General features: G+C 45.5%; 1 protein-coding gene across 1 annotated transcript in view; it reads left to right on the plus strand.

Annotated features, from left to right (window-relative positions):
* The window catches only part of vps53 (VPS53 subunit of GARP complex), a 338,695-nt gene that overhangs the window by 175,243 nt on the left and 138,621 nt on the right, over positions 1 to 24,831 (plus strand). The window contains exon 13 of the mRNA XM_055657535.1: positions 22,066 to 22,160. Within this exon, the coding sequence (XP_055513510.1) occupies positions 22,066 to 22,160 (95 nt within the window). The remainder of the gene's footprint in view (positions 1 to 22,065; positions 22,161 to 24,831) is intronic.

Raw genomic sequence — 24,831 nt, forward strand, 5'->3', positions numbered from 1 at the left:
CTGGCGGGAGTTCTGCTCCATTATGGACACCTGGAGGCCCTGTTATGTTCTGGCCTTCTCTATCTTTCAGCCTGATGAAGGGTTCCTACCCGAACGTTTACCTATTCCTTTTCTCCATGGTATGATAGGGACCTACTCAGTGAATGGTAGGGCTCTGGGTAGGGTTGTTCAAGTTTGTGGTTATTTTCACGTAACTAATTAAGGTACAGTGATATTTGTGTTACCATACAGCAAATACTAAGTGAAAAGCAACAACACACACTTCTGCTGTACTTCTGCTGTAATTCCTGAAAGGAGAGAAAAGTCCCCTTTTGATAAAGGTCTACCACCATTTTAATTCCATGAATTTTCCATTGAATCTATCTAAGAACGACGGTTTGAAATAAGGGTTATTTGCAATAGGGAGAAAGAGAGATAAATTACCCAATTTTAAAGTAATGTAAAGTAATAAAATAAAATTGTACATAAACATCCACCACAGTGGAATCCCCATTCCTCACTGTGATGGAAGGCAATAAAGTTCAGTCATCTTCCTCCTTTGTTCATTCATGGTCGTGGCCTTTGAACCCTCCGCAGTTCGCCGCTGCCGACGGTCCGATGTTCAAGCCCTTGCGTCGGGAAGATCGAACCTCCGGCGTCGGGATGGATCGGAATACTCCGCGGCATGGAGCTCCCGGGTCGGCCTTTTCTTACCGGAGACCGCGGGCTTCACGGTGTTAAAGTCCACAGGCCCTGCGGAGGGATCTAGGAGTGCAAGTGCATAACTCCCTGAAGGTGGAGTCGCAGGTAGATCGGGTGGTCAAAAAGGCTTTTGGCACATTGGCCTTCATCAGCCAGAGTATAGAGGTTGGAAGGTCATGTTGTAGTTGTATAAGACATTGGTGGGGCCACATTTGGTATTGTGTTAAGTTCTGGGCACCGTGTTATAGGAAAGATGTTGTCAACCTGGAAAGGATACAGAGAAGATTTACAAGGATGTTGCCAAGGCTAGAGGATCTGAGCTATAGGGAGAGGTTGTGTAGGCTGGGACTCTATTCCTTGGAGCACAGAAGGATGAGGGGTGATCTTATAGAGGTGTATAGGATGATGAGAGGAATAAATTGGGTAGATCCACAGAATCTCTTACCCAGAGTAGGTGAATCGAGAACCAGAGGACATACGTTTAAGGTGAAGGGAAAAAGATTTAACAGGAATCTGAGGGGTAAAGGGGCTGTCCCACTGCGGTGACCTAATCTGCGAGTTCAGAAGACTGTCTTCGACCTTCAAGCTCTGGATCGACCGACTGCGCGCGCACACACACACGCACACACACACACACGCACGCACGCACGCACGCACGCACGCACACACACACACACACACACACACACACACACACACACACACACACACACACCTCCAATTGTACCAATTTATTGGGTGACCTCCAACTTGGGGTTGAGTGGTGCCATCTGCTTCATGATGTCCTGCCACACTTTTCTCTCCTTAAATTATGATGCCAAAACACAGTTTCTCTGCAGGGCAATGGTGATTTAGTTTAGAGATACAGCATGCACACAGGCCCTTCGGCCCATTGAGCCCACGCCGACCATCGATCACCCGTTTGCACTGGTTCTGTTATATCCCACTTTCTCATCTGCTCCCTACACACTAGGGACAATTTACGGAGGCTAAATAATATACAAACTCACACTTCTTTGGGATGTGGGAGGAAACGGGTGCCCCCGGATTAAACGCACATGGTCACAAGGAGAACGTGCAAACTCCACACAGACAGCAGTAAAGGTCAGGATCGAACCCGGGTGTCTGGTGCTGTGAGGCAGCAGCTCTATCGGCAGCACCTGAAGTTAATTGGTGTTGCATTTTTTATTACAGAAACAGTGCTTATGAATTTCACGACTCTTGTATTTACTTTTCAAAATTCAAGTTAGGGTGAGAAAACGCAGAATACCTAATTTCTGCTGAAATTTAATAGTTTTTATCATCTGAACTTGTACATGCAGTGTCTTTAAATAATTTGTGAAAATATCAGTGAGCATATGTGCTATTAACTTGTGGTAAAGAGTAGGAGTAAACGGGTCCTTTTCACAATGGCAGGCAGTGACTAGTGGGGTACCGCAAGGCTCAGTGCTGGGACCCCAGCTATTTACAATATATATTAATGATCTGGATGAGGGAATTGAAGGCAATATCTCTAAGTTTGCGGATGCCACTAAGCTGGGGGGCAGTGTTAGCTGTGAGGAGGATGCTAGGAGACTACAAGGTGACTTGGATAGGCTGGGTGAGTGGGCAAATGTTTGGCAGATGCAGTATAATGTGGATAAATGTGAGGTTATCCATTTTGGTTGGCAAAAACGGGATAGCAGACTATTATCTAAATGGTGGCCGATTGGGAAAGGGGGAGATGCAGCGAGACATGGGTGTCATGGTACACCAGTCATTGAAGGTAGGCATGCAGGTGCAGCAGGCAGTAAAGAAAGCAAATGGTATGTTGGCTTTCATAGCAAAAGGATTTGAGAATAGGAGCAGGGAGGTTCTGCTGCAGTTGTACAGGGTCTTGGTGAGACCACACCTGGAGTATTGCGTACAGTTTTGGTCTCCAAATCTGAGGAAGGACATTATTGCCATAGAGGGAGTGCAGAGAAGGTTCACCAGACTGATTCCTGGGATGTCAGGACTGTCTTATGAAGAAAGACTGGATAGACTTGGTCCCCGATGTTGGGGAAGTCCAGGACAAGGGGTCACAGCTTAAGGATAAGGGGGAAATCCTTTAAAACCGAGATGAGAAGAACTTTTTTCACACAGAGAGTGGTGAATCTCTGGAACTCTCTGCCACAGAGGGTAGTTGAGGCCAGTTCATTGGCTATATTTAAGAGGGAGTTAGATGTGGGCCTTGTGGCCAAGGGGATCAGAGGGTATGGAGAGAAGGCAGGTACGGGATACTGAGTTGGATGATCAGCCATGATCATATTGAATGGCGGTGCAGGCTCGAAGGGCCGAATGGCCTACTCCTGCACCTAATGTTTCTATGTTTCTAAAGAAAGCCCATCAACACTTCTAATTCCTTGAAAGATTGGGAAGATTGAGTATGTCGACGGATACTCTCTTAAACATTTCTAGATGTACAGTGGGGAGCATGTGGACCGGTTGTGACCTGATTCAGCAACTCAAAACGGCCAGGGACAAAATAGTTCGCAAAAAGTGATGAACACTGCCCAGTCCACAACCGAGCTCCCCCGCCATCGCAGGGATCTACAGGAGTCGCTGCCTTAAAAAGGCAGCCGGCATCATCAGAGACCCACACCACCCTGGCCACGCTCTCATTTCACCCCCGCCATCGGGAAGAAGGTACAGGAGCCTGAGAACTGTAACGTCCAGGTTCAGGAACAGCTTCTTCCGAACATCCATCAGGCTATTAAACATAACAACCTCAAAATAACCTCTGGAGGACATTATTTTTGCCTTTGCTCTATTATTATTTGTCATATATTTATAAATATATATATATATATCGTGAATATATATATATTTATATATATACTGAACTTCTTTGCTGTTTATTCTGGTGCTAACAGAGTACTATGTTTACATATCTGGTATGCTGCTGTAAATAGGAATGTATTTGTTCCATTTGACATGTGACGCATTTTTGACTGATGATTTCACTAATGCACACTAATGACTGAACAGATATCCCCAGCCTGTGTTATTATTTTTTAAACTATTTTGTCAATATCCTCAATCCAAGATTAGTGAGCAACTGAGGCAGTCATGTAAGAAATTGTAAAACATGATTTTGGTTTGTATATTCTAGGAGCAGAATTAGGCCATTCGGCCCATCGATTCTACTCTGCCATTCAATCGTGGCTGATCTAACTTTCCCTCTTGACCCCATTCTCCCGCCTTCTCCCCATAACCCCTGAAACCCTTACTAATCAAATATCTATCAATCTCTGCCTTAAAAATATTTATTATCTTGGCCTCCACAACCGCCTGTGGCAATAAATTCCACAGATTCACCACCCTCTGATTGCATGAGTTTTGAATTTGATAGATTTTCAAATGCATGCATGAAAAGAGAATTGTGGTTTTCATTTTTTAAATACTAGCCAAGGAAAAGCTCTGATGCATATACATGCCACATGGAAATCCATTGCAAAATCAGAATGATGCATATTTGCACCACTTTTAACATATTGTTGATAATTGTGTAAATCCCCATGATAAAGCTGGCAGTCGGCAGATGATATGCTGTTTTGAAAAGCGTGGAATTCTGGAAAATACAGAATCCATATGGCGATCTTGCTGAAAAACAAATGAAACAGTTCAAATCTTACGACAGCACAGTTTGTAAAAGGATCATTTCCAAAATGTGGATTTAAAGCCAGAAAAATATGCATGTTGCTGCTGGATAAGATTATCATGAACAGTCTGGTGCAGAAAGAGATTTGGTAGTAATGTACTTTGTACTGGTTTAGAGGAACAGCATGGAAACAAGACCTTCTGACCATCAAGTCCATGCTGACCATCAACCAACCGTTCACACGAGTTCTGCTATCTCATGTTTGCATCCACTCCCTACACACTAGGGGCAATTTACAGAGGCCAATTAATCTGCAAATCCGCACGTCTTTGGGATGTGTGAAGAAACTGGAGCACTCGAAGGAAACCCACACGGTCATAGGGAGAATATACAAACTCCACACTAACAGCACCCAAGGTCAGGATCGAACCCGGGTCTCTGGCACTTTTGAGACAGCAGCTTTACCTGCTGCGCAATTGTGTCCTCCATAATGCATAGGTATTACAAATCCACATGCATCTTTACATTATGTACAAACAAAGAACTGCCTCAGCGGGTCAGGTAGCATCTCGAGAGAAAAAGGATTGCCGATGTTTGGAGTCGGGACCCTTCAGCATTTTTACACTGCTGGATTCTAATATTCTAAGTTGTGCAAATGGAAGTCTAGAAATTAGTTTAAACCCTCCCCAGTGTGATCCAGCATCAAAACCTGACAATGTGATCACCTGATGACACCTGTTGTAGGAAGGAACAGTAGGTGCTGGAGAAACTCAGCAGGACAGGCAGCACCTTTGGATAGAAGGAATGGGTGACGCTTTGGGTCGAGACCCTTCTTCAGACTGCCAGGCGAGTGGGAGATACACAGATAAGGAAGTGTAAGGTGTGAAAAGGAGATAAAAGAGATTAAGATCAACGAAAATGTATAGGTCATTGTTAGCTAGGAGAAGGTAACAACAAAGGAAACAGATAAAATGTAAAGGAGGACAGTCAGACTATTTAGAGGTCTGGGAGGGGGAGGGATGGAGAGAGAGGGAAAGCAAGGATTTACTTGAAGATAGAGAAGTCAATGTTCATACCACTGGGGTGTAAGCTGCCCAAGTGAAATATGAGGTGTTGTTCCTCCAATTTGTGCTGGACCTCACTCTGACAGTGGAGTAGGCCTAGGACAGAAATGTCAATGTGGGAATGGGAGAGGGAGTTAAAATGTTTAGCAACCGGGAGATCAGGTAGGTTTAGGCGGACTAAGCGGAGGTGTTCAGCAAAACGATCGCCAGGTCTGCGCTTGGTGTCACCGATATATAGAATGACACCTTCTGTCTTTTCATCTCTGCCCTTTGTCCACCCATCTGCCTGTCAACCCCCCATCACATGCATCTACCCATTACCTGCCACGCTTGATCAGGCCTTCTTCCAGCTTTCTTTTCCTGCTACAATCAGTCTGAAGAATGACCCCAAACCAAAATGTTACCTTTAGACTATGCACTGCTCGGAAACAGGCCTTTGGCCCACCGAATCCGCGCCGTCCAGCAATCACCCTATACACTAACGCTATCCTACACGCTAGGGACAATGTTACGACTTACTGAAGCAAATTAACGTACAAACCTGTACATCTTTGGTATGTGGGAGGAACCAAAGCACCCAGAGGAAGCCCACACGGTCACAGGGTGAACGTACAAACTCCATGCAGACAGCACTCATAATCAAGATCGAACCCGGGTCTCTGGCCACTGTGCCGCCCAATGTATGTTCTCCAGAGATGCTGCCGGACCCTCTGTTACTCCAGCACATGGTGTCTTTTTTTTGATAACTTGGCGTTCTGGCGATCTTGGCTTCCAGGATTTTAAATGTTCACATCGTACCCTTAACGCCTTTTCACAACGCTAGACTTAATATTATAATTAAACAATAAATCAGCTGACTTGGCTGGAGATAAGCCACCACGCATGGCCTCTCCTCCCTTGTCCACGGCATCAGTTGGAAATAGGGAATGCCAAAAAGAAATATTATTTTAAAAGTGTGCATGTGTGTGTCTTGGAATTTTCCATTGGTTGCCAGTGTACAAAGCTGGAGGAGAAGGTTTAACTTGGCCGGGGAATTGTTTGGGTGAGTGTTTTCCCTACTTCCTCGTCTCCGAGCTCCTGACTTATATTGGACCTGATCCCAGGTTACCATGCCCTGTATGGTTTCCCTTCCTTATGTGCGAAACCAGGTTGATGCTGGCTGAGAGGTTAATGATAGGGCGAAGCATGAGAGAGCATCAGAATTCCCAGCCCAACCCAGTGTCCACATCATCAAACTCGGCAGCATAGATTAATACTGGGAATAGACACAAAAAGCTGGAGTAATTTAGCGGGACAGGCAGCAACTCTGGAGACAAGGAATAGGTGATGTTTCGGGTCGAAACCCATCTTCAGATTGAAAGCTTTCCAGAGATGCTGCCAGTCCCGCTGAGTTATTCCAGCATTTTGTGTCTATCTTCGGATGAAACCAGCATCTGCAGTTCTTTACTACACCAGAATGGCCAAGCAGTTTCCCCTTTGCCGTGACTCTCAATCTGAAGAAGGGTCTCGACCTGAAACGTCAACCACCCCGTCTCTCCGGAGATGCTGCCTGAATCGCTGATTTACTCCAGCTTTGTGTCTATCTTCAGTTTAAACCAGCATCTGCAGTTCCTAACCACATATTAATACTGGGAATGGCAGGGTTTGATGTTCATTTGCCTTCCTCCACCAAAATCTGGGCCTGCTGTTCATCACATAGGTATAAGGTGAGGGGGCAAAGATTTTATAGGAATCTTAGGGTTAAGTTTTTCACACAAAAGGTGGTGGGTGTATAGAACGAGCTGCCAGAGGAGGTAGTTGAGGCAGGTACTATTGTAACATTTAAGAAATATTTAAACAGGTGGGTGGGATAGGTCAGGTTTAGAGGGCTATGGGCCAAACACAGACAGGTGGGACTGGTACAGATGGGTCTTGTTGGCCAATGTCAGTAAGTTGGGTTGAAGGGCCTGGATTCTATGCTGTAAGATTCTATGACTAAAGGGCCTGTCCCACTTACGCAATTTTTTCGGCGACTTGCCGGCACCCGTCATAGTCACAGCAGGTCACCGAAAAATGTCAAAATGTTGAAAATCCAGCGGCAACCAGAAAAAGGCACGACATTTTGGTCGACTACTCCCGACCATACAGGCGTCACCCCGCGACGGTTAGGTTGAGGTTTAGTTTAACAGATACAGCGTGGAAACTGACCCTTTGGCCCACCGAGTCCACGCTGACCACTGATCCCAGTTCTATCCTACACACACTAGGGACAATTTACAGAAGACAATTAACTGCAGGTGGGAGGAAACCGGAGCACCGTACCGGAAAATCCACGTGGTCCCCGGGAGAAGGTACAAACTCCACACAGACAGCACCTTTAGTCACGATCGAACACGGGTCTCTGGCCCTGATTAGTCCTGGTCTTTCCTCGCCTCCAGCTCTTCCCACCCCCCCACCCCCACCCTCTACTCTCAGTCTGAAAAAGGGTCCCGTCCCGAAATGTCACCCATCCATGCTCACCAGACATGCTGCCTGATCCTTCTGAGTTATTCCCGCACTTTGTGTCTATCTACGGTATAAACCAGCATCTGGCCTTCTTTGTTTCTGCTGAGGAATATGTGCGGCAATTTCGGAAGACTTTTGTTACAAAACAGATGTCTAATCCAAATTTGTATTGAATCCATTTTCCTTTTTTTAAACTGAGGCATTAAATGCAGACATGCCATCTTTCAAACATATCCTCCCCTTCATTTAATCTTAATTTAATCTGCCTCTTGAATCCTATCTTGTTGAAGTCATCCATATGTGTATCGCCCCTTCCCAGGGCAGATTTCCTTTTGGTTTCTAAACTGTTAAAACCACTGGAAGGAGAAAGTACAGTAATTTTAATATAAACCAGCATACACCATTTATGTATAAAAACCTGCAATATTGTCTGCTCAGAAAATATTTGGGGCATTTTTACTGTAAGCCCAAGCTTTGCAGCTGTGCCAAGGCATGCGGTATTTAGTGTAAATGATTCCTTTTGATGTCATTCTGACTTTTAAACCTCATCAGTCAAAGTTAAACAGCCACGACCAGCGGAGTGACTTCAATGGCAGGCTGGGAGAATCACATTACAGCCAATGCAACTTAATTGAAGAGGCGCTTAATTAATCGACCTGGGAGAGTGGTCCTGGGCCCGTTGCATTGCTTTCATTAGCATCTTGCCTTCAGCCACCTAGGCCCCAGCCTGGAGATCCCTCCCTAATCCTCCCTGTGTCCCTATCTTCCTTTAAGACCCTCCTTGAAACAGATTTAGTTACCTTCCTTCATTTGCTTGAGATGTACGATAGACACAAAATGCTAGAGTAACTCAGCGGGACAGGCAGCATCTCTGGAGCATAGGTATTCTCTCTGGAATACTCTGGGGAAAATGCTTGAGATATATTATCTGTTTAGGGTTGCCAACTTTCTCACTCCCAAATAAGGGACAACCGGTCAAAATACGGGACAAATTACCGACGGCAATGCGTTAACCGACTAGGCCGTGGCTGGGTGAATGATGAGTTGGCCCGGGTGCTGGACTGCACACAAAGCCCAGCCGGCGGGCCAGCTGAGGAGTTTTGGCCCGGGTGCCGGACTTTGCGCGCGACATCACGCACAAAGTCCGGCACCCCATCCAACCCGTGAACCGATGATCGGCCATGAGAAGGAGGGGTGGTGATGGTGTCGGCGGTAAGCGAAGGTCCGAAGGTCGGACAGCTGGCCGGGCTGCCGACCGACGGGGCCACGGGCGAGGCGCTGCTGCTGCTGCTGCACTCCATGGGCTGCACTACGTCGGGACGGGTGAGGCGGGGCCGGACGCGGCACTCCGACCCGACAGTCCCCTCGACCCAAGTAGTAGCGGTCAAAAACGGGACAAGTGAACATCCGTCTCACCTGAAAAGACTGTCGGGGTCCTTGGATAGAGTCGAGGGGGGAGGTATAGGGACAAGGCTATTTGTGGCTATTTCAATATCCATGTATTTGTGAGTATGTGCATATATACAAACAATGAACCTTTTTCCTATCTCATTTATTATATTGTTTACAGTGTACTATGTTTACATATTCTGTTGTGCTGCTGCAAGTAAGAATTTCGTTGTTCATCTGGGACACATGACAATAAAACACTCTTGACTTAAATGCCCATTTAAGGAACCCAGAATGGAAAATAAATCTCTGGAGTGTCATTTCATGGGCTGTCTGCAAGAATGAATAGTTGGACCTTTCTCCTGATTTAATCTGTCAGATTTCAATATTACAGTGTGTGCCCTGGTGTGTGTGTTAAATGCCTCTGAGATTATTTGCCTCTGCAGTCCCCCTCATCACTACCTCGTCCTCTGTGTGTTTATCATGGATAGACGTTGACAGAGCTTCACATACATGCCAGGAGATTTGCCACAGTTGACAGTGCTGACCACAGCCCCTGGAGTTATTGACTTTGGTGTCTGCCAAAGAGCAAAATTAAACAGAGCAATCCCGTACAGTCCGGTCCCAGCATTGGAAATTGATTCCCAACCATGCTCATTTTTTTACTCTCTGTCACCCTCCCCTCAGCGAACAATATACCATTCTACATCTCGTTGATCACCGTCTGCTTTGATCTGTCGTTTTCACGCTTTACCCTTCCATATCTCTGATCTCAGATTCCTCTCCCCTGCATTAGACAACGAAATCTCCCTCTCCCCTGACACAGTCTGAAGAAGAGTCTCGACCAGAAACGTCACCCATTCCTTCTCTCGGGAGATGTTGCCCGTCCCGCTGAGTTACTCCAGCATTTTGTGCCTATCTTTGGTGTAAACCAGCATCTGCAGTTCCTTCTTACACATACTTAACTTGTGCCGTTTTGATTCCATGCTATTCACTTCTCTTGTTGAGAACTCGCAGAATGACAAAAAGGTTTCTTTGCACTTTTATCTGTGCAGCCTTCACTAAAATATTCTGCATCGGGTCAAAGGGCCTGAAAGTAGGCCTGTTGCCAAGCCTGTAAATTGAATTATTGAAAAGGTTCTCTTTTCATTATCAAAACAAGATCACATTACCTTTCGCAAGTATTAAGATGTAGGGGTGCCTAACACAATGCCAAGTGAAACATCTCAATGCTAGTGATTTTTTTAACCTATTGCACAATCGTGTAGATATTGCAGCAAATATTTTTTTTAGAGATACAGAGCAGAAACTGTCTCTGGCCCTTCGTCCGACCGAGTCCGTGCCGACCAGCGATCCCCATACACCAGTGCTATCCTGCACACTAGGGACAATTTACAATCTTTACTGAAGCCAAAATTGCATGATATTGTAGAAATAGCAGCAATAGCAACTTAATTGAAGAGGCGCTTAATTAAACGACCTGGGAGAGTGGTCCTGGGCCCGTGGCATTGCTTTCATTAGCATCTTGCCTTCAGCCACCTAGGCCCCAGCCTGGAAATCCCTCCCTAATCCTCCCTGTGTCCCTATCAATTTACAGTCTTTACTGAAGCCAAAATTGCATGATATTGTAGAAATAGCAGCAAATGTTTTTATTAAGGATATATTGCAGAAACAGGCCCTTAGGCCCACCGAAGTTAGACACAAAATGCTGGAGTAACTCAGCGGGACAGGCAGCAACTCTGGAGAGAAGGAATGGGTGACGTTTCGGGTCGAGACCCTTCTTCAGACTGCTACAGAACTACATCTGTAGTTCTTTCCAATACCTTTGGCCCACCGCGTCTGAGCCGACCAGTGATCCCCGTACACTATCAATATCCTGCACTCTAGGGACTTCACAATCTTAACCAAAGCCAATTAACTTACAAACCTGTACGTCTTTGGAGTGTGAGAGGAATCCAGAGTACCCGGGAAAAACCACGCAGTTACGGGAGAACATACAAACTCCGTATGGACATCTCCCGTAGGTAGGATTGAACCTGTGACTCTGGCGCTGTAAGGCAGTAACTCTACCGTTGCGCCACCGTGCCAATGTTAATTTATATAAACCTACAAAATTATGTTGCCTGGTTTGCAGATTTCCCATAAAATGTTTGTCTTTATGCAAGAAATGCATAAATATTTAAATGCTTAAATATAGGGCGACACGGATACCCGGGATCGATCCTGACTGTACGGAATTTGTACGTTCTCCCTGTGACCGCGTGGGTTTTCTCTGAGATCATCAGTTTCCTCCCACACTCTAAAGACTTACAGGTTTATAGGTTAATTGGCTTGGTATAATTTAAATTGTCCCTAGTGTGTGTAGGATAGCGTTAGTGTGCAGGGATCGCTGGTTGGTGCGGGCTTGGTGAGCCAAAGGGCCTGTTTCCACTCTGTATATATTATAATTGTGTGTCACAGTGGAGCTGCTGGTAAAGGTGCTTTCTCACCAGAGCCAGAGAGCCGGATTTGATCCAGACCTCGGGTACTGTCTGTGTGGAGTTTGCACGTTCTCCCTCTGAATGCTTGAATTTTCCCTGGGTGCTCCGGTTTCCTCCTAAGACGTGCTGATTTGTACATTAATTGTAAATGAACGTAAATTGCCTCTGTAAATTGCCGGTAGAGTGTAGGGAGTGGATGAGAAAGTGGGATAACGTAGAACTAGTGTGAACGGGTGATCGATGTACATCATGGACTTGCTGGGCTGAAGGGTCTGTTTCCATGCTTTATCCCAAACTAATAGAAAATTATTGTGTCATTTACAAGTTTGGGAACACTGTAAAGCAAGCACGTGATGAATGCTGAACGTAGCTTAGTTTAATTTAGTGATACAGTGTGAAAACAAGCCCTTCGTCCCACTGAGTCCGCACCAACCAGCGATCCCCGCACACCTACACTATCCTAACACACCAGGGACATCTATATATATTACTACTGATCTTGACCGCTTTTGGCCCATTGTGCTGCGATTTCCGAGAGAACGCTGCCACTTACGGCCGTCATTTTTGGCCACCTCGCTCAGAGCCCACGTCTGCCTTCCTTGACCAGAGGATTTTTCCCATCAATGAAAAATCAGAGAGATATTAATGTTTTAAAAAAAAAAAAATCACCATTCTCTCTGCTGCCCCTGCTGGAGGGAGGGGGAGAGACTATAAAACCAGGAAGTGGTGTGCCTCAATCAGTCTCTGCAAGATGGAGGTCACGTCTCTCTGAGCTCTGAATAACACTGAACACATGTCTACTCAACTGTGAGTGCCCTTAATGTGGTTTGAAAATTAAAATATGGTTGGTTTGAAGTAAAAAGGCAATGCCTGCAAATGGTTGTTTGGGGGGTTTGGGTTGAAGTAAAAAGGCACTCTCTCTCTCTCTCCCCCTCCTCTCCCCCTCCCCCTCCTCTCCCTCTCCCCCCCCCCCTCTCCCCCCCCCCCCCCCCCCCTCTCCCCCCCCCCCCCCCCGTCTCCCTCCCCCTCTCTCTCTCTCTCACCCTCCCCTCCCCCCCTCTCTCTCTCCCCCCTCTTTTTCTCCCCCCTCCATGCCCCCCCCCAACCCCCTCTCCCTAAACCCCCCTCCCCTCCCCTCCACACCCCCTACCCCTTCCCTCCCCCCCTCCCTGCTCCCCACCTCTCCCCCCCTCCCCTCTCACCCCCCTCTCAGCACCCTCCTCTCTCCCCTCCCCCTCACTCAGCCCCCCCTCCCTCTCTCTCCCCCCTCCTCTACCCCCCTCTCTCTCTCCCCTCTTTCTCTCCTCCTCCTCCTCCTCCCCCTCCATCCCCCCCCCACCCTCCCTTCCCTAAAGCCCCCCCCCCCCTCCACAGCCCCTCCCCTCCACTTCCCCTCCACCCTCTTCCCTCCCCCCCCCCCCTGCTCCCCCCTGCTCTCCCCCCTCCCCCCACCCCCCCCCCCTCTCAGCACCCCTTCTCTGTCCCCTCACTCACCCCCTCTCTCTCCTCCCCTCCCTTCCCTCTCTCCCCTCCTCCCCCACCTTTCCCTCCTCACCCACCCTCCCTCTTCTCCCTCCCTTCCACCCCCTCTCCCTCTTGCCCCTCTCTCTCTGTCTCTGCCACTCTCTCCGTCTCTGCCCCTTCTCTCTCTGCTCTCACTCTCTACCCCCTCCCCCCCCTCTCTAGATGTGACTGCAAGTTGGGGGCTATGCGTCAGTAGATAGGGTAGTTATGGGGTAAAAGGAGAAAATAAAAAATATTAATGTAATATCAAGGGGGGTAATTAGCGTGTGTGTGGGGGGTGGGATAGTTAGTGTGTGTGACGCTGCATATCGCCTCCCCCCCCCCCCTCCACAACCGCACGTTGGGGGAACAGACCCAACGGGTCTGCACTTGGTCTAGTTTTACATATAACCTACAAAGCTGTACAATTTTAGCAAGCCGACAAACCCGTACATCTTCGGAGTGTGGGAGGAAACCGAAGATCTCGGCAAAACCCCACGCAGGCCATGGGGAGAACGTGCAAACTCCATACAGACAGCACCCGTAGTCAGGATCGAACCTGGGTCGCAGGCGCTATAAGGCAGCAGCTGTACCGCTGCGATATGTGTGAAAGTTTGGGAAGTTTCAAAGAAAGTGGATGGAGACTCCTCCACTCATTCCATATCCAGTCATCTCCTTTTCTTTCATCCATTATCCAATGACTTCTGACTTCTGACACTGTTTCTATTTCAGCTACTATCCCAAACCGCTGCTCATATATATTAAAAAATGTTTTCTTGCCCACTTTGGAATATTTTGCCTGAGAAGGCCCTCCCTGACACTCGTACATAAACTTGCACTTATGTAAGCAAATTTTGAAGTCCACTGTTTCATTTAGTCATAGAGTCTTACAGCGCCCACCACGGCCATCACGTCCCATCTACATTAGTCCCACCTGCCTGCATTTGGCCCATATCCCTCCCCAACCTGTCCTATCCATGTACCTGTCCAAATATTTATTAAACATTGCGATAGTAATGCATCAACCACCTCCTCCGGCAGCCCACTCCATACACCAACCACACTTTGTGTCAAAAAGCTCACCCTCTGGTTCCTATTAAATCTTTCCCCCCTCACCTTAAACCTACGTCCTCTGGTTCTCGATTCCTCTACTCTGGGCAAGAGACTCTGTGCATCCACACGATTTATTCCTCTCATGATTTTGTACACCTCTATGAGATCACACCTCATCCTCCTGCGCTCCAAGGAATAGAGTCCTAGCGTGCTGTGGGTCTCCGTAGCAGTGTGCTACTGCCGTCACATGTGGCCATTTCTGCAAGCTAGTCAGCTGTTCTTGCAGCTGCTTCCCCTTGGTCTCCACGTCGGAGCTCCTTGGTGGTCCCCACGTTGGAGCTCCTTGGTGGTCTCCACGTTGGAGCTCCTTGGTGGTCCCCACCACGTTGGACGTCGGAGCTCCTTGGTGGTCCCCACGTCGGAGCTCCTTGGTGGTCTGCACGTTGGAGCTCCTTGGTGGTCCCCACGTTGGAGCTCCTTGGTGGTCTCCATGTTGGAGCTCCCCTGGGGTCTCTGTCGGAGCTCCCCCATGGTCTCCACGTCGGAGCTCCCCCATGGTCTCCGTGTTGGAGCTCCCACGTCGAATGGTAAATTTACGTGTGTGCGGAAGCACTTCCATTTCTGACTAATGCAACAACTGATTTGCGCAGGGTCCGTGGCATGTAACCCTTACGTACGTCGGGGAACATCCCCACTCTTGTTTCTATCCAGCTGATTGCCTTTTAATCATTTTCAGCGTCACTAATAATATATTCTTCTAATGACGTTTTTAAGTCTTCATTCTTTATTGTTCAAAATACCAGCCAAAGTTGTCGCACCATTTCTACAGCCTGTCCCACGGTACGAGTTCATTCCAAGATCTCTCCCGAGTTAAAAAAAAAAATCGAACTTGTGTTAAGCACGGAGAATGAACGTAGCGGGTCCGTCGGAGCTCAGGGACGTCTCTTAGCGGCTCAAAACGCTAACGGCAAGTACTCGGGAAGACTCGCTAACGGCAGGCAAGCTCGGGAAGACTTGTCCACGAGAGCCCCGAGTACCGACGAGTGGCCATTACCGTAAATCTCCGAGTTCGAATCAGGGCAAACTCGGGAGAGCTCTTGGAATGAACTCGTACCGTGGGACAGGGCAGAACGTACTAACATTATCAGCTCAATAATAGCCCTTAATACAGGCTCCTATACTACTGACTGAAGTACTGTGGTTTATTATTAGACTTTGCCGTTTGCCTTTAATCACCCATGATTAAGGCTTGGATCTTAAGCCTTGCCTTTAAAAGATCTTCCCTTTTGAAAACCAATGTTTTTTTAAAAATGACTTTGAACAAACTGCGTTTTGCTGCCTTTAATATTCTGATTCCTCTGCCCCTGGCCATCACTCACGTCCTGGCATCTGTTGGAGCGTTACCCATTCTATGGAATTATTGAAAGTTGACAAAAGTGCTGGAGAAACTCAGCGGGCGAGGCAGCATCTATGGAGCGAAGGAAATAGGCAACGTTTCGGGCCGAAACCCAAAGGTTTCGGGCCGAAACGTCGCCTATTTCCTTCGCTCCATAGATGCTGCCTCGCCCGCTGAGTTTCTCCAGCACTTTTGTCTACCTTTGTTTTTCCAGCATCTGCAGTTCCTTCTTAAACAAAACCATGTAATTATTGATTGTTACATTTGCCAAAATAAGTATTAGGAGAGGTCGGCTTTGCAACCTATGCGCCTAAACTGTTATTCAAAGAGATGAATGCTGATCCAGCCTCATGCCCATTATTCTTAAGTGTCCTAAACTCTTATTAGTCTCAATTGAACGTTTAGAGCTATTTGAGTTAGTGAATTCCAAATTTTGACTCAAAATTGCTCCTCATTTCCTTGCTGAGGCAGTGTGCCTCAGGAAGGAAACGCAGCCTCAGGAAACAGTCTCTGCACATTTCCTTCAGACCAAAATCTAGACAGTAATCGTCTTGCAAGAAGCAGCCCCAGAATTGAACTCTATAGGATGATGTTCTGCCTTTCAATTGTTCTGAAAAGCAGCATCAGCTTCTCTCTGTGTCTTTCTTCTCCCCACGTTTGAACCCAGTGTTTTATCATCTCCATTTTTAGGGGCCTTCACAATTTTTGTTGAAGTTTAAACACAGGCTGTAAATATTAGATGATTGTTATCAGGCCACCAGGATATGGATTTAAAGTTGTATATTTAATACAGTCAATTGTAAGGTATTGATTGAAAGCAGATTCAGTCGTGAATCAGACAAATAGTTCATGAGAAGAATTTGTGTGGCAACCTGGAAACCGGCCTGGAGTGGAACTAATTCAGTACTTCTGAAGATCTGGCAGAGATTGAATGGGCCAGGTAGAGTCATGCAGCACGGAAACAGGCCCTTCGGCCCAATTTGCCCATGCCGACCCATCTACGCAAATCCCACCGTATCCCTTTAAACCTTTCTCGTTCATGTACCTGTCCAAGCATCTTTTAGATGTAGCTACTCAACTACCTCCTCTGGCAGCTTGTTCCTTATGCCCATCATGGACAGTGGAAAGATTATCTTTTGCGCTTTAATCATATTATGAACTCACCATGGTTTGACGTAATTCCAACAAGGCCGAACGTTAACCAGTCTCTACGTTTCCAGACCTGAACCGGCAAACGTGAGAGTGTGGAGGAAGGAACTGCAGATGCTGGTTTAAACTGAAGATAAACACAAAATGCTGGAGTAACTCAGCGGGACAGCCGGCATCTCTGGAGGAAAAAGAATGGGTGACGTTTCGGGTCGAGACCCTTCTTCAGGCTTAGTCTGGGGAGAGGGAGATGCAGAGATAAGGAAGTGTAAGGTGTGAAAACGAGATAAAGGGGATGGAGATCAAGGATAATGTAGAATAGATCATTGTTAGCCAGGAGAAGTTAACAACAAAGCAAACAGAGATAAAATGTAATCACAGAAAGTCAGACTGGTTGGAGATAATGACAATGGAGGAGGCCCAGGACAGAAAGGTCAGTGATAATGGGAAGGGGAGATAAAGTGTTTAGCAACTGGCAGGTCAGGTAGGTTTACAAAAGAGAAGCTTTCATCCTGTATATCGGTGACACCAAGCGCAGGCTCGGCGATCGTTTCGCTGAACACCTCCGCTCAGTCCGCCTAAACCTACCTGATCTCCCGGTTGCGAAACACTTTAACTCCCCCTCCCATTCCCACACTGACCTTTCTGTCCTGGGCCTCTGCCATTGTCAAAGTGAGGCCCAGCGCAAATTGGAGGAACAGCACCTCATATTTTGCTTGGGCAGCTTACACCCCAGCGGTGTGAACATTGACTTCTCTAACTTCAAGTAACCCTTGCTTTCCCTATTTCTCCATCCCTCAATTTTACCAAAGCCAATTAACCGACAAACATAGAAACATAGAAAATAGGTGCAGGAGGAGGCCATTTGGCCCTTCGAGCCAGCACCGCCATTCATTGTGATCATGGCTGATCGTCCCCTATCAATAACCCGTGCCTGCCTTCTCCCCATATCCCTTGATTCCACCAGCCTCTAGAGCTCTATCTAACTCTCTCTTAAAACCATCCAGTGATTTGACCTCCACTGCCCTCTGTGGCAGGGAATTCCACAAATTCACAACTCTCTGGGTGAAAAAGTTTTTTCTCACCTCAGTCTTAAATGGCCTCCCCTTTATTCTACTGTGGCCCCTGGCTCTGGACTCGCCCAACATTAGGAACATTTTTCCTGCATCTAACTTGTCCAGTCCTTTTACAATTGTATATGTTTCTTTAAGATCCCCATGTATACAAACATACAAACCTGTATATCTCTGCAGTGTGCCAGAGACCTGGGTTCAATCCTGACTACGGGTGCTATACAGAGTTTGTCTGTTCTCCCCGTGACTGCGTGCATGCTCTGGCTTCCTCCCACACTCCAAAGATGTATAGGTTTGTAGGTCAGTTTGGCTTCTGTATATTGTAAATTGTCCCTAGCGTGTAGGATAGTGCTGGTGGATGGGATGATCGCTGGTCGGCACGGACTCGGTGGGCCGACGTGCGTGTTTCCACGCTGCATCTCTAAACTAAACTACACTAATCAAGCTTCTGACTGTACCTCGGTACACGTGACAATAAACTCAACTAAATCTAAAATCGATGTTTTCACTTTAAAAATCTATATACTCTGGTATCCAAATGAAAACTAACTAATCCTGGCAGGTTCTACCTGTATAAATGACTGTGGACAAAAATGCTGGAGAAACTCAGCGGGTGAGGCAGCATCTATGGAGCGAAGGAAATAGGCAACGTTTCGTCCCGAAACGTTGCCTATTTCCTTCGCTCCATAGATGCTGCCTCACTCGCTGAGTTTCTCCAGCATTTTTGTCTACCTTCGATTTTCCAGCATCTGCAGTTCCTTCTTAAACACTGTACTGTATAAACGACTTAGGCTGTGGGCCGAGCATCAAAAATGTGTCTAGAAATCAGTTTTTGTGACCCAAGTCACCAAACTACATGAAATTGTACACAGGTTTAGGTGAAATATAATTGAGAATGATGTCATAACTCGTCATTGCCAAAAATTGCACATTAATTAATTAAACTAATTAGAAAATGAGATAGGGAAAATAAGCGCCATCTAGTGGCCAATGCCAGTATTACACCATGGGCAGCCTATTTCCGTGTTGCAGTCCATTTAAACTATATTATTATACCAATATATATATATATATATATATATATATATATATATATATAACCTGTTAATATGAATGTTATCATATATAATTAAGTATAATTATATTATATAAAAATAATATGATGAATATAATTGTGAGTGTGTTTTTTTTAATGACACTGTCGCAGAGGTCCTGCTCCTGAACCAGCCTAATTAATGGGTTAGGGCAGTTCTTGTGGGTTCCTCCCTTTACTGAACCCCACTGACTGCCAGTGTGCAGAGTGGGGGTGACGGCCATAGAGGGACTGGGGCAGTGCCAGGCAGGCATGTTCCAGTCGCTTTAATAGGAAATTAAATGAGACTGTAGCAGATGTCCCAGGTTTTAAGGGCTCATGAACCTGCCTAATTAAAGGGTCAGGACAGATCCTCTAGGTTTCCCCATTTACTGAACCCCGCTGACTGCCAAAGTGGGGAGAGTGGGGGTAACGGCCATAGTGGGACTGGGGCAGTGCCAGACCTGTAAGAGACCTGTCTTATTTCTGATGTAAATGTCACATCCTGGCCAAGAATCGAATGCTCTGACTTTCAAACGTGTATCTGTGGATGTAAGTGTGTGCATGTATGTTTGGATGTGTACATGTATGTCTGCGTGTGAATGGATGTGTGTGTGTGTGTGCGGATTTATGTGTGCATGTATGTGTGTGTTTGCATGCATGGAAGTGTGCGTATGGATGGATGTGTGTGTGTGTGGATGTGCGTATGTATGTATGTGTGTGGATCGGTGGGTGGATTGTCGCAGTCATTCACCGGCACGCCATTATCATAAGTAATTCACTCATTGTTTAAATAATTTGACCAAATAAACAGTGAAACGATCCACATTGAAATAAAACTTTATATCATCATTTTTTTCCACAATTTATTTCTTTTGTGTACTTTGAACCTTTACAAATGATGCAATGCGTTGGTAGGACATGCCTGCAGTCAGTGTGCTCGACAGTTGCTGTTTGTTGACTATGACTTGTCATGGATCGAAGCAGTCTCTTTGGGGCCGGCTCATCTGCTTCACCATCAGGAACTGCCTCTTGAGGTGATTCACCTGCTTCAGGCTTTTCAGCGTCTTGAACTCAATTGAAAGAGGAAAAAGAAAACAGAAAAGGAATGAAAAGTAAAATAAATCAACATCCTCAAATATATATTTTCATTTTTCAAAGTAACATCATATGACCATAAGTAAAAAGATTTGTTTTTTGAGTCCTATCATTACCTTTCTTCCTTCTAGACTTTGCTATCGCTCAATTTATTGTTGTTATGTTGCAGAAGTGACTATAGCACTCTGCATGATAGCCCGGGATACACTGCTGCCTCCTAATAATAGAAGATAATATGTGTCAGGGTGTATTTTACATCTTTTCATGTTTTATATTATGTAAGACAATATCGACATATCAATGAGGAAATTAAACATGTATGCATGTCCAGGTAGATGGGATGGCAAGTCTGCAAATTATCAAATTAGTGTTCATTAAAGCACACTGCATGTCCACACAAAACACGTTTGTGGGGACAGGCTCTGAAGAGTCGAGGGGCAGAAGCTGCAGAAAAAAAATAAATCTCATATTACTTAGGTCTGCATGGACTTCAATTCATAAAATGTCAATCTCTTCTTAATGTCAATGAGACTTACACTGTAATTTACTGCCATAGATAAGACTTCAAGTTCAAGTGCAGGAGCAGAGGGTGCAGAATAGCTAGAGAAAGAAACATCTCATTGTACCTAGGTCTGCATGGACTTCCATTCATAAAGTGTCAACCTCTATTTAATGTCAATGAGACTTACACTGTAATTTACTACAATTGATAAGTTATTTCAAGTTTAAGTAGAGGCTACAGAAAAAAAAATCTCATAGTCATTAAGTCTGCATGGACTTCAATTCATAACATTTCAACCTCTTCTTAATGTTAATGAGAATAACAATAGGTTACTACCATAGAAAAACTAGTTCAAGTTCACATATCACCAATTCATTTCTACAGAAACATCAACCATTTCTGACCATTTCTCACTGCAATGGCAGCCTATAAAGTGCGATCAATATCCCTCCGTTTTTCTCCCGTGGTCGGGGGCTGGAAACGGCCGCTACAGACGGCACCCCGCCCGCGGAGATGATCCGCGGTTCCACGTTCGCGAATCGGCCGCTTCTTAATTGAGACCGCGGCTTCACTATATTAAGTACCTAGGCCCCGCGGTCGGAGCACTTTTTCCCGGTAAGTTATCACAGGCAGCTCCGAGATTAGCTGTTAAAGACTTATTACTCTACAACAAGCTGGCATTAGTGACAATGTTTAATTGGCTGTGTTATGGATACATATAGTTTAGGCCCTCAACTTCATGATGAATGAATGAATGAATGAATGAATGTATAAATAAATGAATGAATGTATAAATAAATGTATGAATGAATGAATGAATGTATGAATAAATGAATGAATTTATTCACATTATAAAAGGGTGCAATTAAATTAATTAAAGTCCATACAGATAGATTTTCATAAATTCAGACTTTAGATCTTACCCTTCAGTTAGAGTTGATTCCTGGCTGTCTTCTTTGTGTTCCAGCATCTCAGCAGCGACTTTGCTTTCAAGGCTTTCTTCCACTTTCAAGCAGCACATTCTTCAGCCTTTTTAATGCTTTTCTCACTAAATTCAATTACCCTGCTGCAAGTTTCCACGACATGTCTTCCACAGAACAACAATTCGGAATCTCCAGTAAAACAGGCATCTGTAGAGGCACCCTCAGCCATTTTGTGTGCTAGCCTGAAGCAAAGCGCGTGATTGGCCAACTGGCAGACAACTCAATGTTAAACGTGCTTTGATTCGACTAAAAATTACCTGAAAATTTTCAGTTTTTTCTCTAATTTAATTAAAAAATGTGCAAGTCTTGTTCATGACGAGTTTCAGGGGAGATTTATATATATATTTTAACACAATATGTGAACATTTCATGTAGTTTGGTGACTTTGGTCACGAAACAGTAGAATAAAGCTCCTCGGCCCACAGCCTAACTGTTTGGATGCCATGTCCCTTGGATTTTGTTTACATTGTGTGACCTGACAGTTTGATGTTTGACATCTTATGTGGTTTATCTTTTCAGCCAAAGAAGCCTAAAGTCCCAGACAACCCTTTCCATGGCATTATCTCCAAATGCTTTGAGCCTCACCTATACGTTTACATTGAGTCTCAGGACAGGTGAGTTAAATATTTTTTACAATGAGTACTTACATAACTGAATCATTCATTTTATCAGCAGTACTGCTTGGTGAAGGATAGTGAGTCTAACTATGACTCGGGGACGTGGGACCCAAATTTAACTTCATTAGTAACATACTAAGTTACTTGAAGTTTGAGAAGCCAATGTTCATACCGCTGAGGTGTAAGCTGTCCAAGTGGAATATGGGTTGCTGTTCCTCCAATTTGCACTGGGCCTCACTCTGACAATGGATGAGGCCCAGGACTGAAAGGCCAGTGTGGGAATGGAAGGGGGAGTTAAAGTGTTCAGCTACAGGTAGGTTTACTTTTCTGTCCTGGGCCTCCTCCATTGTCAGAGTACTAAGGTACTAGGTAACTCCTATATAAGGTACAAAGGGGTACTAGGTACAGTCTCATTGTCTATAACTCGTTTTCATCTCACCCACAGTTCACAATGGCCTTTTGCCTTTATCATAGTAATTATTTTGCTTTTCATTCCTTTGTTCTATATCTCTCTATTTATGTTCCATATAGTTTTGTTCTTTATCTTTCTATATCTCTCGTTTCCCTTTCCCCTGACAGTCTGAGGAAACATCGCCTATTCCTTTTCTCTACAGGGGCTGCCTGACCCGCTGAGTTACTGCAGCTTTTTGTGTCTAACCTGCAAAGAACCCTTCTGTTTTCCGCCATCTTTCCTTCCTTCCCTATGCCACAAGTACACTCTCAGCTATTTCTCCTCTTCCAATCTCCCCTTCAACCAACATCCTTCTTCTGGCTTCACAATGCGCACAACTTCAATCCTCCTCTCACACTTTGTGTCTCATCTCTGACCTTTGTCCAACCATCTGCCTATCACACGACAGGCTTTGTCCTGCCCCCACCTCTCTTCTTCCAGTTTTCCCCTCCCACACCCCCCCCCCCTCTACACAATCAGTCTGAAGAAGGACCCGGACTCAAAATGTCTTCTATCCAAGAATTCCAGACATGGTGGAGATAGACACAAAATGCTGGAGTAACGCAGCGGGTCAGGCAGCATCTCTGGAGAAAAGGACTAGGTGACGTATCAGGTCGAGAGCATTGTTGCATATCTTTCATTCATTTGTCCAATGTACCTTCTGTATCTTTCGTTACCCATTTCCCAGACTCTCAGTCTGCATTTAGGGTCTCGACCCAAGATGTCACCAATTCCTTTCCTCCATTGATGCTGCCTGTCCCGCTGAGTTACTCCAGCTTTTTGTGCCTTATCTTCGGTGCAAACCAGCATCTGCAGTTCCTTCCCACACATTCTCCAGCGATGCTGCATGACCCGCTGAATTACTTCAGCACTTTCTGTTTTTTTTTAAATCAAAACCAGCATTTGCAGTTGTTTGCCTCTACATCAGTAAGGTGATCTGTTACAGGCGGAAGTAACAGATAAAAGCGAGGATGAACATGGGGGACTCTTCTAACATTTTTGATTGCTGAAGGAACTGGGCCAAGCATTTTCTGCAGATCCTCAATGTCTGACACATCCTGTTCCTGATTTATATGAATATGTCAATTCAATTCAGATATGCTTCAGCAAATGATTACCCAAAATGGGATCAGTATGTGTAACGGCAGCCTGACTGAAACCTTTCTTCCTTTAGATGCATGTCGCAGGAAAACCAGTTTGTGCTTTTCCTAATGTGATCCTTCCCAGTAAACATCCTCTGCCGTCAGTTAATGTAACATTATGCCTCCAAATTTTGGGCCGTGCTATTACTTGCTTCAATTTAAAATTGTCCTGCTTTGAAACCGAATGACAGCAACACTTTTTTTTCAATACAAAGGAAGAACTTCTATTTGCAGATGCTGGTTTACATTGAAGATAGACACAAAATGCTGGAGTAACTCAACGGGACAGGCAGCATCTCTAGAGAGAAGGAACGGGTGGCGTTTCGGGTCGAGACCCTTCTTCATCGAAGGAATGGGTGACGTTTTGGATCGACCCGAAACGTCACCCATTCCTTCTATCCAGAGATACTGCCTGTCCCGTTGAGTTTGTGTCTAACCTATTTGTAAATTGCCTTTTATGCCCACTCTTCCCTACTCATTACCCCAACCCCCACTTCCTGTATCCCAAAGCATCGTATATCCAGTCCAAGCATGTTTTTGAAGTTTAGTCTTTGTAATGTAGGAAACGTGGCAGCAAATTTGTGCGTTGATTGCTACAGATGTTTGTGTTCTTTCATGTACCCTGGAATGTGGCTCTTGCTTGGTAATGGTTTGTGAAGTACCTTTGGAATTTTAAAAACACCACATGAAAACAAAATTGTTTTGCTTTTATCTTGTTGTAGGTCAGGGGAAATAGGAATGAGTTGACAATGCAACTTTGAACAATAAAATCACAGATGCTTGAAACCTTTTTTTTAAAAGAAACCCCACAGAAAAAAATTGGAAAGGAAGACATAAAGTGTTGGAGTAAGTCTGCGGTGTCAGGCCACATCTCTGGAGGACAAGGAGTGGTGATGTTTCAGGTCGGGACCCTTCCTCACACTGTATGAAGAAGGTTCCCGACCAAATTGTCACCTGTCCATGTTCTCCAGACATGCTGTTTAAGAAGGAACTGCAGATGCTGGAGAATCGAAGGTACACAAAAATGCTGGAGAAACTCAGCGGGTGCAGCAGCATCTATGGAGCGAAGGAAATA

This window comes from Leucoraja erinacea, chromosome 28, assembly GCF_028641065.1.
Source record: "Leucoraja erinacea ecotype New England chromosome 28, Leri_hhj_1, whole genome shotgun sequence".
Lineage (NCBI taxonomy): Eukaryota > Metazoa > Chordata > Chondrichthyes > Rajiformes > Rajidae > Leucoraja > Leucoraja erinaceus.